Raw genomic sequence first — 15,210 nt, 5'->3', positions numbered from 1 at the left:
TTAGCTGTTACGGGAAAGATTAAAATCAGAAATTCTGACCAAATTGCAGCTAGAGGACTCTGAGCTGAAGCTGCCTTAGTGTGATGCTGCAGGTTTATAAGCTTGGAAAAAAGTTTCACTTGTTTTTTTTTAAACTGTGGAGACGGATTCTTTCAGCTGGTGGAGAGTGGTGGAAACTTACCATCCGTATGCTATGAGCCTACATTTCAAAATGCAAGTATTGTCATGAAATGTTGAGGATTGCCAATAGGTGAATGGGGTAATGCTTTACAGAGCGCTTCAAATCTCTACTGATGAAAACAGCACCTCCTGTGGCTGTGTCCCCTTGTTTCTGTATGCTTTTTCAGCAAGTCTTCAATTTGAAGCTGATCTCTGGCATCTCAAGTTCCACTTGCAACCTTTTTTCTGGGTGCTCTGCAGGTGCTTGTGTCAGGGCAGTGCAGGATGCACCTTCCCTGGTGCCAGTCTGCACAACTGAAGGGCTGTGAGAATCTCCAGGCTATGCATTTCTGTTCCCCTATTTGCTGGTAGGGATCGATACTAATGAAAACCATCAACTTCCTCAAGTGACAGGCTTGAAGCATGTTTATATGTCACCTTACTTGACTTACTTTTTATTTTCTTAATCATGAATGATTCTTGCTCAGTTGAGCTCCATGTGGTTTTTGTGACACCGAATAAAAGCCATGTCTTACCAGTGCGCTTCAGCAGCCCGTGGATCAGGATGTACATTAGAAAATTGATTTTGAGAATTCTGCCACTTTCCAGACATGATTCCTTTAGGGCTGAAGAGAAATTCTATATTCAGGGCTTGCAGTATTTCCACCAGTTTTGTAGAACTGGAGTAAGCACTTCTAGACAACAGTCTGTAATTAAAACAAAACACATTCTTCTTTATGAAAGAAGAGTTAATTTTCTGTGAAATGCTAAGATTAGCTTTTTTGCTTGCTTTATTCAGAATTGTGGTATGTCTCATACAGTGTAATAATGCTTTTTGTCCTCACTAATTTGTGAAATGCTTGTTTAGATATTATGAGTGTGTGCATGTGTTCTTGGTAAGCACTTAATAAACTAGATTGATCTTTTTGGCAAAGGCTGCATTGTGTAGAACAAATTAAACCTGAAATAACAGTTGTTTCAGATTATTTTTCTGAAAGCGTAATTCCATATATTCTTTTTCCTACTGGCTGCTGAAATGGTTTTCCCAATACTGTTTTATTATTCTGTTTTATTTCAACAATACATATATAGTAATTCTGTTTCCATTCCACTGACAGACCTACAGCCTCCAGTGGTAATTCTTTACCAGCAATTTTTTATAATTGTAATAACTATGGAACTTTGTGAAATATAGTGGAAATATTTTCCTAAGTTCATATACCATAAATAAAATCCCAATTCTCTTTTTTCCCTCCACCAAAAAAGAATGCACATGGAGATTTTTAAGTATCAAATTGATTCTGAACTCTCCATGTATTAGAATATTTTTCAGTACTTTAATATCTGGAGTTTATATGACTTTTACTTCTCTTTTAGTCCCCATCTGTGCTAAGAATTTGGACATATGCTAAAATACTTATCAAGGCACTTAAACACATTTCCATATTTTACCGTGTGCTTATGCCCTACTTTAGCTGTATGTGGTGAGGGTAAATTGAATTAACCCCCTGCATTGTGATCCTCAAAGGGGTTTAGGAGTCTAATGGTCCATCACATGCTCCCTTCTGTGTACAGCTGGTAGCTGCAGGGCTGTGGTTGCACCCCAAGAACCAGCTTTGCTGAGCCTCTTTTTTGGGCTTTCGTGGGACCCAGGAGTGGAGCCATGCCCCACAAGTTTACCTTTGCATTTAAGAACTTAAGGGTCAGGGGTTTAGGCACATTTAGGCAACTAAGAACCATATAACCATCAGCTTTGATCAAAAAGATTTTTTTGGCTGAATTGGGGTCCTAAGTAAGCTGTTGGTCCTGTGTTCTATCCTTGCCATAATGTTGAGGGAGTGTTAACTGGTCTGCGTCTTCAATTCCTTTATGTGGGTCAGATTCTGGCATAGTGATTTTGTTATTGTTTCTTTATAGGTGTAATAAAATGAAAAAATTGTTAACATTTTAGTTAATAAATATTTAGTCTCTCTCTTTTTGAAAAAGTGACATGTAAGTAGCTATGAAAAGAACTCAATGCTGTTAAAATAGTATCTTTTGTAGGTGTTTCCCAAAGGATGCAAATAAAAGCATGCATTAGATAAGTAAAAAGACGATTCAAGCCCAAGCCTTCCCTCCCTGTCTCTCCATCTCTTCTGATGTGTTTTTATGCAAAATCAAACATCTTTTGTGTTTAGGGAAAAGAGTAATAGAAGTGTCGGTGTTTGTTAACATATTTGACAAACTGTGGCAGCAAAAGCTATCCTTTTTATATTTTGGCATGAACAATCGCCCTTTTATTGGGCCATTAATGCTATTTTAGAGCATCATGCTGTATCCACAGGCAGTAATTTAGCAGCTGTTTATCAGGAGCTTTCATAGAGCTTTGAATAGTATTATAACATTCAGTAACCCTAACAACAGCATTTCAGAGTCGGTGCCAGTTTAAATGGGATATCCGTGAATGTAGTTGTTCAGGGATGCGTGACCCACATAACCTATAAATTTGATTGGAAGTTACAGTGCTGGCATAGGCTGATGGATAGCAGATTAGAGCCCTGATTAACCATGTGATTCACAGGCTGGGAATATATTGTCCTAAGAAAGATTCATCAGATGCAATCAGAATTTCAGGTGGTCAGATGAAATTCAAATCTGCTATAAGCTTTTTTTCTTTTCCCCCATTCCTTGTACTTTTCTTCTTAGCTTGCCCTCTGTAATTCATTTATTTATTTATTTTATTTCCAGAGCTGAAAAATACTTCTTTGATGAATCTGTTCCTCACCCTAAAGCTGTCTGTCTGTTATTCATCAGAAAGCAGGTTGCAGTTCAGTGAGCAGAAGAAAAGATTTTAATAGAAGCTGTGCCAAGGGCTGTAATGCATCATTTTAGGGCCCTAATTACATTACAATGACAAATATCAATGGTGACAACAGCAATAACCTACATCCTTTAATGGCTATGCTGGAAAAGGAGTTTGGGCGCTGCGCCATCAGATTAGACTTGGTTTCAAAACATAGGCCATTAGAAGTGTGTGTGTCCACCGCATTATCGGCTGATAACTGGAGCCCAGTGGAAAGACCTGTAAATAAATGATGCCTCTCTAAAGCCTGGTCCCACGGGACAAAAGACGCAAAATTAGATGACCACGGAAACAGGCGTGTTTCCGAGGAAATTTTGGCTTTCCAGGGCTGCCTGATTTTACGAAATCACACTTTTTACCTTCTCCTGCCAATTAGGTAAATCATAAAAATCCCATCAGCCTGATGTCTTTAAGGGAAGAGAGAAGATCCTAAACTGACAGGGTTTTAAAAATCTGTGTAACTGTGGAATTGTGGATCACAGAATCACAGAAAAGACTTGCTGTTCTGCATTCCGGTGGGATTGATATTAGGAGTTTTATTACAGTTGTGTAACCGTTCATATTCAGTCACCTGTTTTCAGTTATTTGCAACTTTTTGGAAGATGCTTTTTAGCTTAACTTTTCCCAGGCTCAGAATCTACTGGAGGTGAATTTTTGTATCAATACTGAGCAAATATGTTTCGACCACTTTTTGGCCAGAAGAGCAGTAGGAGAGATATGTACTTCTCTGTTTGGGGAAGGGGCAGGGAAGTGGTCAAAAGAAAAACATCATAGCTGAAATAGCTAGGGTTGAGTACCTTAATTAAGAAGAAATGCCGCATTTGAAGAAAATTATTTTTGTTGACTAAACTATATTCTAGCCTAGAATTTATGGGTTTGATGGAGAGGTCAGTGAATGAAGTTTTACTGCCTGTGTTATTCAGGAGGTCAGATAAGATAATTGTTAACTGTCCTTTGTGGCCTTAAATTGTGTGAATCTACAAGCCTTTTAAAACTACATGCATATCACTTTGAGCTGGTTTTATTCTCAGTTCCTCAGCAGTGCAGTAGAAACATCCAGCTAACGTAGCTGTGGTAGAAGAGTGGCCTTCTGCCGAGCACAGCCAAGGCAGAGGTTCCCCCCAGGAGCTGCACAGGAGGTGGGTAAGGCTGTGACAGGCAGGTGGGTATGAGGGGTTGTTCAGCCATGGAGGAAATAATCATATGCCTTTTTTCACTAAGGCACATACATGTGCTAAGTGGTGCATCAGAGGGGCTTCAGCTCAAGTCAGCATGGCAGCACTTTGGAGTTTTTGTATGGAAAAGCCTCAAAGAGCAAGATGTGCAGTTTGGTCTTTGGTTTTAAGACTCTTGGGAGATTCCTTTAAAATAAAAAAAAAAAGCCAGTGTAGCTGGGACCCAAAATTTAGAAATGACTAAATTAATGGTGTCTGAACCACTACAGCACAGGTACTTTGCAGCTGAGTATTACATTACAGTCTACAATTCCTTAATCAAATATTGTTCTCAAATAATGCCATATTGGATCATACAGCCTCTCTGGCTGAGGCTTAGATGCACACATCTTGTCACTCCCTGTACTTGCACTGTGTAACAAGCAGTTTGTAAATCTCTGTGTCAACTAGTAAGGTGAACATTGTCTATTTAAAGGAGTATTTAAGTTTTACATTGTGAGGTATCTGGTATTATAGGCACATATAGAGCTTTGAAATTAGCAGGTAATTTAACTTTGTGGTGAGCAGAACGTATTCTTAATGTCCTGTGCTGCCGGTTAAACCAAAACATGTATGGTAGATGAATGTATCTTTAATGAGTAACTTTAATGAGATGAGGACTTGCATAAACAGTGAAGATAAGTGAGAAGAAAGTGGGACTGTGTAACATAGAAATTGCTGTATAAATAACCTATGGTAGTTTAGTTAGGGTTCAGAGAAATAAAGAAATTGTGTTTCAGAGGGGCATGTGTTAACTCAAGCCTATCACACTACGCACAAGGGGGCAGAGTTAGTTTCATATGTACTCTTCCACGTAGTTTATCACATTGTTTGGTTACGTAACTGTGTAGTCATAATATTCCTTGAACCCAAATCTATTTTGTATGTGGTTCTGACTTTTTCACTCTAAGTTTTGAGCCTTTCTGTTCTATAAGTTCTTTTCTAAGTGTTTACTGTTTAATACCTAACATAGCAAAAAGGGTGGAAGGGTGGCCTTTAAAAGAAGGAAAGTTAAATGGCACAAGTTTTTATGTCTTTGTCATACGATTAGTGACTTTGCAAGAGGAAGAACGTTCTGTCATACTGTATGATGAGGAACTGATCCTAGTTACAATTTATTACGAGAAGTTACAATTTATTTTCAGAAAGTCTACTTGGCTTTAAATACTCTGTTTCTAGAGCTGTCATTCTTATATTTCCAAACTTCCTCCATCTCTGTTGAGGTTTGCAGATTAAATACACACAATAAGAATTGATCTCCAGTATGGAAATAAAGCATTGCGTATTATTCACTTCTGATCACGACTGCAACATGGAAGTAATTACTGTTAACCTCGGGTTTGATAACAGCATAAATACAATGCAAGACTGCAGTATTGCTTTCTAAAATATGTGGTAGAATGATTATTAGTGAATTTGTACATTGTGTTGCTAATATTCTTATAGTATGCAGCATCAGTATAGAAGTAACTGATTTATTTATTCACTTCATTTAGAGTAGCATTGCTGTAGTTTGAAATAATCCTTTTTTTTTTGTCTCTTAGGAGAAAGTTCAATATACAGTGTTTTGTCTTTTTTTTATGTCTCCTGAAGATTTTTTCTTTAAATGCCTTTGCATAATCAGAATTAACTTTTCTTTTTGTTATTTTTAAACTATGTTTTTTAAGGAAAAAATTTTAGCCAGAAATTTTTAGTTTCCCTAGATATTGTTAAACTGGTGTCCAAACACTTCTGTTATTCTGATAATCTGTCTTGGCCAGAGGATGACTAGAGATGAAGAAAAAACAAACAAATGTGTCTTCTGTGTACATGGGTGAGAGTTGCATCTGAGAATTTATGTATTTGAACTGCTTTCTTCTTGTCACTTGCAGGCAGAAATTGTCAAGAGGCTGAATGCTATATGTGCACAAGTCATTCCCTTCCTGTCCCAAGAGGTAGGTAGTTGTTTGTACTTGTGCTGATCTGAATGATTGCCTCATCGTGTCTATTACAAAAGTGGGAGTTTGTGTTAAGACTGTTTCCTTATGAATCTCTTGGTGCTTGTAGGTGACTTTCCACTGTGCTGTTATCACTATAGCTTCACTATTTTCTCTAAGTCCATTATAACATCATTTAAATATATTTATGAAATTGAACATATTGTAATCTACTAGGCAAAATTTTAGTTGTTTAAATATTTTGTTCTCGTGTGCAGTGCAGTTTTTGTCATGACTATGACTTTGCGACCTGCAATCAGAGGACAGCTTGCAAAAATGCTAGAAAGGCATGATTTGTGCTACGTTCTTGGCAATAGGAATTGAAATTCAGCATAAACTTCTGTTTTGGTGTACTGAATAGTGGTGTTCAACACAGTAGGCATACCAATGCAACTTTTTTTCTGCCTTTTTTTCTCTCTATATCCCAGATTACTTATTGCCTTAAAATCTTTTATGTTTTCTGTGTATTTGGGGAATACAGACAGAAGATTGAAACTCACCGTAAGCTAATTTCTCCAAGTGCTAATTTTCTCCAAGTTATGATTTGCTGGTATTATCCTGAGTGCATTGTAGATACTTTGAGGGGCGCTGGGATTTGGGGGAGATGGTGGGAGCTGGTGAAGGAGCCTTGGAGCCACAGGCATATGTGAAATAATATGAAAGCGTGGTTCATGAAAGGAGGCCTCGGGTCCATAACAGCTTCCCCTGCCCACCCTGCTGAAGGAAAGGCCTTAGAGACTGAGGTCTGCTGGCACAGGCTGGCACTTACCTTTTTGACCCGTGGTTTTGTTTCAGTAGAAGTGGTAGATGAAAAGTCTGAGCTGGAGGGTGTATTTGTGTGCATCGCATCTGTAAAACATCGTGCCTGAAAACCCGCTGTGGCTCTTACCTCCCACCTTTTCAGCTGTTCCATAAAATGCTGCTGCTTTTCAAGGGAGCTGCTCATCCTGCTGCAAGGGAGAGGCTGTGTGCTTGGTGTTAGCGTTCAGCTAATGCTCTGCATGTGTGCACGCACGTGTGCATCTGGGTGTGTTCAAAATGAGAATAGTGCTATCAAAACTAGAACTTGACAATGTTCATGAGTGCCACTGTACTCTGCTTATAAAGATGGATTTGTGGAAACTAAATGATGTGTAATGATCTAGTTACATTGCTTGGGGACGAGAATTCAAGTCTTGTATGGATCTAAAATGAGTAGCTGTTGATTTTTGTACTTTGACTGCTACAGAATCTCTATACATCTAGTTACAGGGTTTTATTTGCTGTGCAGGAATAGCACAGCATATAAAAATGAGGTGTAAAGCTGATTGATACTCCTGCTAAAGTAAGCACTAAAATGACACGATTTTGAAACAAAGGCGGGGATGAGTACTTAGCAGGCAAAGCTGTGATCTTGGCAAAGACATGGGATCAGCATTTCCACGACAGAGACATCTTCTCTAGAGTATGTAATACTGTGTTTAGAAACTATGTCCTAGTATACTACTACTGCTGCTGCTATTTTCAGCTGAAATGCTAAACAAAATTTTATTACCATACATGAGTAAGTCACACTGCTCTGCTTGCTCTGCTTCCACAAACCCAGCCCATGTGCTTTCTTGTAGCCAGTGTTCCCTGCCAATGAGACAAGCAAAGGGATAGCTTGGGTGTAGAATACATTTGGAGAAAGATGTGTTTGAATGACAATGATTTGGCCTTTGTTTGAATGACAATGATTTTGGCCTTTGATTTTGGAAATTCTAGCCTCTGCCCCCTCTACATGCTCACATGGAATTGGGGGGGCGGGGGGGGGAAGCAAGAAAGGCTGTAGGTTTTTTAACTTTGATGTTAGTGGCAGCCCACTCAGGTGAGTGTGGATGTTTTCTCTTTTTGTCTGCTACCTAAGCATCATGGGCTTCTGTCCCTAGAGATAAGTCAGCCTGTAGTCATTTTCTTTGAAAGCTGGTATTGGTACTTTTTCAGTCCCTGCCTTAGAAGGAGAATTGTGATGGCTGCGCATTGTACTTGTTCTTCAGTCGAGAAGAATCTCCAATGTGGTGCTCACATGTGATAATTTATGAACTGCGAGCCAAGTTTAACAACCTCCTGGATGTAGAGAGTGGTTTAAAAGTAATTCTGGACTTTGACATTGCAGCAACTCGTCCTTAGTACGATAGTTGTAGGAACTATATAAGTAGACAACTGAGATGGTCCAGATTGTAAATTTAGAAAATGATGTTGTCCCACTTCTGTCCTGGGTACAGTACCACCCAGTGAGGGCTTAAGTGTACCAGTGTCAGTGTGCTTAATGACTGCTGTTTACCTTGTTAGGCTTTAGATTAGAGCTTTGATTTAAGCAGTTTTAGATCAGAAAACAGCCTCTCATATGGCTTCTCTGCTAGTGAGCCTCTATTTTTTAAAACTGTGCCCCATAAAATTTCCTTCACCTGTTCTCGTGTCTGGTTTACTGAGTCTTACAGCTCTTCCTCTGTGTGTGTTGCATGGTGTCAGAGCGTTTTGGGCTACAGGGGAGATGGAGAACTCAAAAGTTAAGGACTTCAGCATTTTTACATGCATTGCTAAAGACAAAACAGGACACTTCCACAGATCTGGTCTACAAATTTTCTTCTCTGGAGGGAAGTGTGCATTTTAGTTCACCTAGCAAGAGGGCAGGGGGACTACACAGCAGAAGAGGACTGAAAAGGTGAACACCAAAAAAACTTCTCATGTGTCTTGACAGTGCCACTGATCGTGATAGTTTTCATACTGGGGTTAGGAAAATCATTGTAATTGTTTGACCTCTGTTAGTAGAATCTTACTTAAATCAGTTTATATTCTCATATGCTGATGAGTCAAAAGGGAACTGATTTCTGGACTCGAGCATTCTGCTAGCCTTGTTTTCTGTCTAATTTGTGTCTTTAAAAAGTGAGTGTCTTAATGGAAGTCTATTTCATTGTCTAGATTAATAGAGAATTGAATTGCGCTGTGCTTTTGCTGTTTATGCATTTTGCATACAGTCTAATTGTGGAATAGTGGCTGAAAAATGTGATCAGGCTCCTTTGTATTGTGCCTGAGGGAAAAATGAACAAAATACAGTGGTTACATGCACTGATGGCAACATTATTGCCTCATAATAGCACCAGGTTAACTTGTCTTATTGCTTGTTAACTTTGTAAGGAATCAATGGCTTGCGATAACTCACTTAGAAATAAGAAATCGTGGCCAAAATTGCTAGAAATCTTGTGAAAAGGATGCAATTATAATACATCACCCTACTGTGTACTAGTGTCTGCTTTGTTTCAGGGGCAATCCAGTAAAGTATTCAGGAAATTAATTCTCCAGGCTTCAGTCACTTTTACTGTGCTATACATCACTTATGCATATATTGAAAATAAAGTTCCTAACCTGCCTAAATATGCAGTCAAGTGATACCTTGTTTTTACATTGACTCTGACATAGGCATACTGTAAAAAACAGCACCAAGAAATACAAGCTTCCCATTTTGATAAGAAATAGTGACTTTGTTGTTGAGGCGTGAGATGAACCTCAGGTGTGTTCAATTTCTGCTGCGGTTGCAGGCTTCTTGTGTTGCAACAGTCATTTTCCACCTCCATCACGTTCTGAGATACCAGTGTGCTCACAGTACTTCCTATTGCATAAAGTGGGCGGGGTGCCCGCAGAGTTGTAGGTAAATACTTGGAGGTTGTTAGCACTCAGTTTTGGTCTGCTGCAACTGGTATGTTGTTTGATGTTCGCATCATTGAATGATCTAGCCAGTTAAGATGCAATTCATTTTGGGTATAAAGCTGTAGATCGTGCCTCTGCTAATTTACACTTCTTCTCAACCGACTTTACCATCTGCAGCATAGTGTGACACTTGCACAGCCCCAAGGCTTTCAAGCTGGGGCTGATTCCTGTCTGGTCGAAGTGGTACGTGTGGCTGGCTGCAACCTGTGGCTATCATTGTGGCCTATCAAGTGGGCTATGCGTGCTGAATGCCCTCATATGCTAGGCAGTGCTATTTGTTCAGTGTGACTGGAGATACTCATGTATCACAGTTACCTTCTTTTGAGTAAATATTGACTTTGTTTATATTCATGAGACACACACAAGCTGGCTGATTTACAGCTAACAATGTAGTTGTGGCAACCTGGATCTCAGCACAGCCTGCAAAAAACTGCTTGAGAAGCCAGACAACTGCTCACAGTATTGGCCCCTGTCAACTTCCATGATGCACTGCAAGCACTATGTAGGCTGCAGGAGTCTGTATTAGACTTTTTTTTTTTTGGAAGGGTCACTTTCCCTGCCAAGTGCCAGCGAACTGGCTAATAACAAGCTAGAAAGATTGCTCTTCAATAGGGTTCTTCAGTTCCCTGTGCACAATAAGGTGGTCAAATATTCTTAGAAGTACAATAAAATGCCAAGCATTAGCATGCATACACACATACAAACAAACATACAGAAAGGAAATGCTGCATGTAGTCTTCTTCTTTCAAACACTTTGTTGTGAAATGATGGTTGTTTTCTCTTTACAAGATAGATGTGGGCCATAACTTGCTTATTCTCTGTACATATATTCCCTAGAGGTGCTTCTAAAGTTCAGTAAATTTGGATGAAGGGTGTGAGATCCATTATATAGAAGCAGAGCAGGAGTCCTTACGTGGTGTTCAAAGGGAAGTAGTTGTTGGCCTGAGATGTGAGGGACTGGGAAGACAAAATTATTTTCCCCCATCTTAGACTTGCCCCAGACTAGAGCTGAAACAGTAAGTACCAGGAAGCTGGCAGTTATCTGTAATTCTTCCACTGAGGAAGGCATCTTGTTAGCAATTTATGCATATATTGCTAACAATGTTCTTACATTTTTCTAAGGTGGTTGTTATATCTTGGTTGAGTTACAGTGCCTGGATGCAGTGACCCTGCTGGTCTCTTTTAGTTTTCTAAGTGTGTGCCATATTCCACAGTAAATGTGTGTTTGCTCTATTTCTCACTTGTGTTCTTGATGCGGCCTCATCCCATTCTGCTGTCTCCAGATCAGGCTTTTGAGAATGGCACTGCTGCAGTTCTTGAGCAAGACCTGGTCTGTACTCCCTCTAAGTAGATAACAACAACAAAATAATATGAATAAAACGTCGCAGAGCCCGCTTGCTTCGGCAAAGTGAATTGTTCGTCGATTTTTGCTTTGAATGTTGTCGGCAGTGCTGGAGAGAGGCTGGAATTAGGTGTTTTTAGCACCTGTGCCTGTGTATGTGTGCCAGAGGGAATTTCAGCTGCTTGGTTACTGTCAGCATGACTCCCCTGTCATTGGGAGCTGTGGGGAGCTCCGACGCGATATAAAAAGCCCAGGTATTTTCCATCATGCTGCACTGCCTGTGCAGGAGCCTGGGTTGGGTGACAAGACAGTGTGGTGACACAACGTGATGGTGAAAAAGCCTACATCCTTCTTGTGGTCTCTGTTGTTGCTACCCACTGTGAGACTAAAAGGAGGTGATTTTCCAACACAAGGCAAGGCCAGACACACCGCTTATTACAGAAGGCAAGAAGGGGTGAAGAGAAGAGACAGGGAAGAAGTTAAAAAGGAGAAACGATACTAGTCTGCGTGACAGGCGGGACAGGGTATTGAGTTCATTGCTCTGGCTTGTTAAATGCAATGCAAAGTACTATTTTCCCATAACTGGAGAAAATGGGTCTGTCATTTGCTTGCGTGCACAGAGGAAGGCTAGCATTAAATGCATGTGAAAGCTGCAACTCTGTGTCTATATTTGGTTGGGAGAAAAAAGTAACCCTTTTTTTGTTGCTGCTGTTTTCACTTGACTGTCAATTGCTATGTGATCACTTGATGGGCAGGCTAATATGTACTGCTTGATTTTAACATAATGTTGTTTGTTACTGGCATGCTGGGCGGGGAAGGCGTTCAGTGACTGGGTAAGCACTGGAGCCGTTCATCCTCGGATACCTGTATGGGCTGGGCCAGCCAGCTGCTGTCCTGGGAGCCCCCCGCCTGCCCTGGGTTCCAAAATGCCAGGGGCCAGCCGATGGGCTCTTCCAACCCCATAGAGCAACATGCCTTTATCCACTGGAGTGTGCGGTTTTGTGCCCATAATTCAAAGTAGCCCTGGGGTCACTCAGGGCAGGCCCCACCGCGGGGTTTCGGGAGCTGCGAGGGAGTCTGTTTGGTTGCTGCAATGAGGTGGAAGTGATGGAGAGGCTAATTACAGGCCATCTATTTTGGGTCTTTTGCATGCTATGCCACTGAAGATTAAATCAATGTTAAGCAGCTAGCAATAGGAGAGTTTTAATTGTCTCTACCGTACCTAATTTAGGTTCAGTGTTACAAGGCCCATGGGTTTTCTCCTCTCTGTGAAGGCTTTATCCCAAACTTATTAGAATCAGTGAAAGATGCCCTGTGTGGCTACTTTAGGGGATTTCTGTCTTGTAGTGCTTTCCAGCAGAAATCTTAGAGTGAGATTTTGATACTCTACCCCTCCACCTTATCCTCTTCTCACCTGGGAATGAAATAATGTTTTTCCCACATATTCATGACAGCTATTCTTTGTAAGTGTGCTGTAAAGGAAAGGAAAACATTCAAACTATTGTGAAGTCGACTTACTTTTCCAAAACCTATATGAAAATCAGAGTAATTTCTACAGTAACTTTCAAGTTTCCTGGCTGGCTTTCTGTAGACCCCTCAGTACCTCTCTTGCCTGTGGCCCTGGGAACAAGACTTAAGTAAATGGGTGTTGGAATTGGATGGTCATATATGCAAATCAAGAACTAGATCCCTTTCTTTACATCAGTGCAAAAAACCCATCGCTTAGGAAAGCAAATATGACTGTAAACTTTGTGACGACCGGGTGATGATAACTCATCATCAGGAATTTGAGGCTTGAGTATTATAATTTCGTTTTTAGTGGTTATCTGTGATGGGCATACACCATTGCTTTTTAAAATATTTTTTTAAGATTACCAAGAACACATTTGCTAATGTTTGATCTGCTTTCTTTTTCTTTACATTGTCTGCTTATAGGTGAACGGATTTAGTTTACGTTAGCACTGTAGCTTTACAAAACTCTAAATAGGATTGCTGTGATTCTGTTTGCAGCAGTATATTATTTGCTTTCCTGGCATTTCCTTCATTTAATTATTCTTTGCTTAAAAGCAAACAAACCTTTAAACCATTTTCTTCCTTCCAGGAGTGTTTCTAAATTACCTCCTTCGTTATTTGCATTTATCCATTTTTCGTAATCGAGGTCAGCATTTCTTACCACTACAGGTGATTTTTTAGGCTTGCTTTTCCTCAACCAGAGGGCTTTTATGGGAGAGAGTTTAAAAGTGAAGATACCTTTTTATTTGTGGGTTGCACTGAGAACCGGCAAATCTGAGACTGCCAAGCTCTGAGGTAGCGGAGCCCGTCCTTACAGCTCCCTTTCCCAGCGGTGCTCAAGGTGCTGTCTGGGGAGAGTTTGATGCTCTTCCACCCACTTGCGATGGAGAAAGTCTTGAGGTTTTGGATCTCCACTTTATTTTATGCAGTATTTTGCTCCTGGTAAGGATGCACAGGCGATGTTTCTGCACAGTCTGTACCTTGTCTCTGCTCTGACCATGTGCACTGCCATGGAGGGCAAGCTGGAGGCTTTAGAGACTCTCAGTCCTTTCCTTAAACTTTGTGCCTCAGAACATCTAGAGGTGGGTTTCAATGCAGAGCTGATGTTTCATTGTTACAATTTCATCAAATCTTGAGATGGGCAAGACCTCAGTCCTCTCTGCGTTCAACCTGTGGATGTAAATCAAAGATGACTAACTCCCAATGCGGATCACACAATTTAATCGCAGTTCCTCCTGAACCCCTATTTGTCATGTGTAATGCTGATCCTGTGAGGCTGCCTGGGCAGATGAATTTGCCACCAGTGGAGCTTAGAACAGAAGTGGATCTGGTTGCAAGATGAGCACCTTACTTTATTTGTAGTTGATGATTTCAACTAAATACCAATCAGTTTTCAGTACGTAGCAATTTGGAATTTACTGCAGGAATACAGCATCGTTCAAACTGAGACAGTGTAACCACTGAAGCTTATAAACTGTGTTGTTAATTAGACCATGTGCTTTTGATGGACTTTTAAAAGCTATTAAAATTTCCATGTTGGGGACTGAAATAATTACTTCTCTTTCACGTGTTTGACAGAATTGTGAATGGCATTTTAAATTTCTTTCTTATGGTTGCACTGCTTTGAAATGTACCTAGAAGAAGAATCTGCATATCCTTCAGTGATTTGGGTGCCATATGTATATTGAAAATACATGCCTCTCGTTTTCAGTCTGCTTTTCTTTTTTTTTTTTTAAATAAAAAGAAGTTCCCATGACTGTAAGGAAAGTGGCTTGCATTTTGTTATATAAATTCCAGAGCACGAAGTGCTGATGAACAAAAGGAAGACAGTTAACTGTTTAGCCAGGTTGTGAAATAGCTCTTCAGAAAGCAAAGGTGTAATTCCTGGCAACTAATAGCATACAAAGATCATCCCCTTACCCGATACTCTTGGAGATCAACACAGAATGTCACTCTCTGTTAGAGAATGATTATTTCAAGCCCTGCATGTGTTTGAAAAGCAAAGAAAAAAGAACCTGTGCTTCGTAATTCAGAAAACAAATAATTTTGTTCTGTTTCTGATCTTCATTTATAGCACCAGCAACAAGTGGTGCAGGCTGTGGAGCGTGCCAAGCAAGTGACCATGGCAGAACTGAACGCAATCATTGGGGTACGTGGTCTTTCCATTTAAGCTCTAATAGTGTTTGTAAATAGCTTTTTTTTTTCATTTTCTCTTTTATGAACTCATGTCCATCAGGTGGGCAATATTAGTGGACAGAGGTGAAGTCAAGTGGCTTAATCTCATTACTACCTGAAAATTTTTGCTTGCACTGTGCTGAGAAGACAAACAGGGTAATTTATATCTGTGTTGCATACATTCCCTGAAGCTGGATTAGTATCTGTTTTTCTGTTGTCCTTTCGAAGTAATATTTCTTTCTTTGTATACCACCTTCCAGTCTG

At 40.1% G+C, this 15,210-nt stretch overlaps 1 protein-coding gene across 1 annotated transcript in view; it reads left to right on the top strand.

Moving 5' to 3' along the window:
* The window catches only part of LOC104278508 (transducin-like enhancer protein 4), a gene marked incomplete at both ends in the record, with an annotated part of 36,713 nt that extends 21,793 nt beyond the window's left edge, over positions 1-14,920 (top strand). The window contains 2 exons of the mRNA XM_009875510.1: positions 6,087-6,149; positions 14,846-14,920. Of these exons, the coding sequence (XP_009873812.1) occupies positions 6,087-6,149; positions 14,846-14,920 (138 nt within the window). The remainder of the gene's footprint in view (positions 1-6,086; positions 6,150-14,845) is intronic.
* Positions 14,921-15,210: the final 290 nt, after the last annotated feature.

Source organism: Apaloderma vittatum, unplaced genomic scaffold (assembly GCF_000703405.1).
Source record: "Apaloderma vittatum isolate BGI_N311 unplaced genomic scaffold, ASM70340v1 scaffold9648, whole genome shotgun sequence".
NCBI classification, from domain to species: Eukaryota; Metazoa; Chordata; class Aves; order Trogoniformes; family Trogonidae; genus Apaloderma; species Apaloderma vittatum.
The sequence above is the reverse complement of the archived record's forward strand: the minus strand, read 5'-3'. Positions and strand labels throughout refer to the sequence as shown.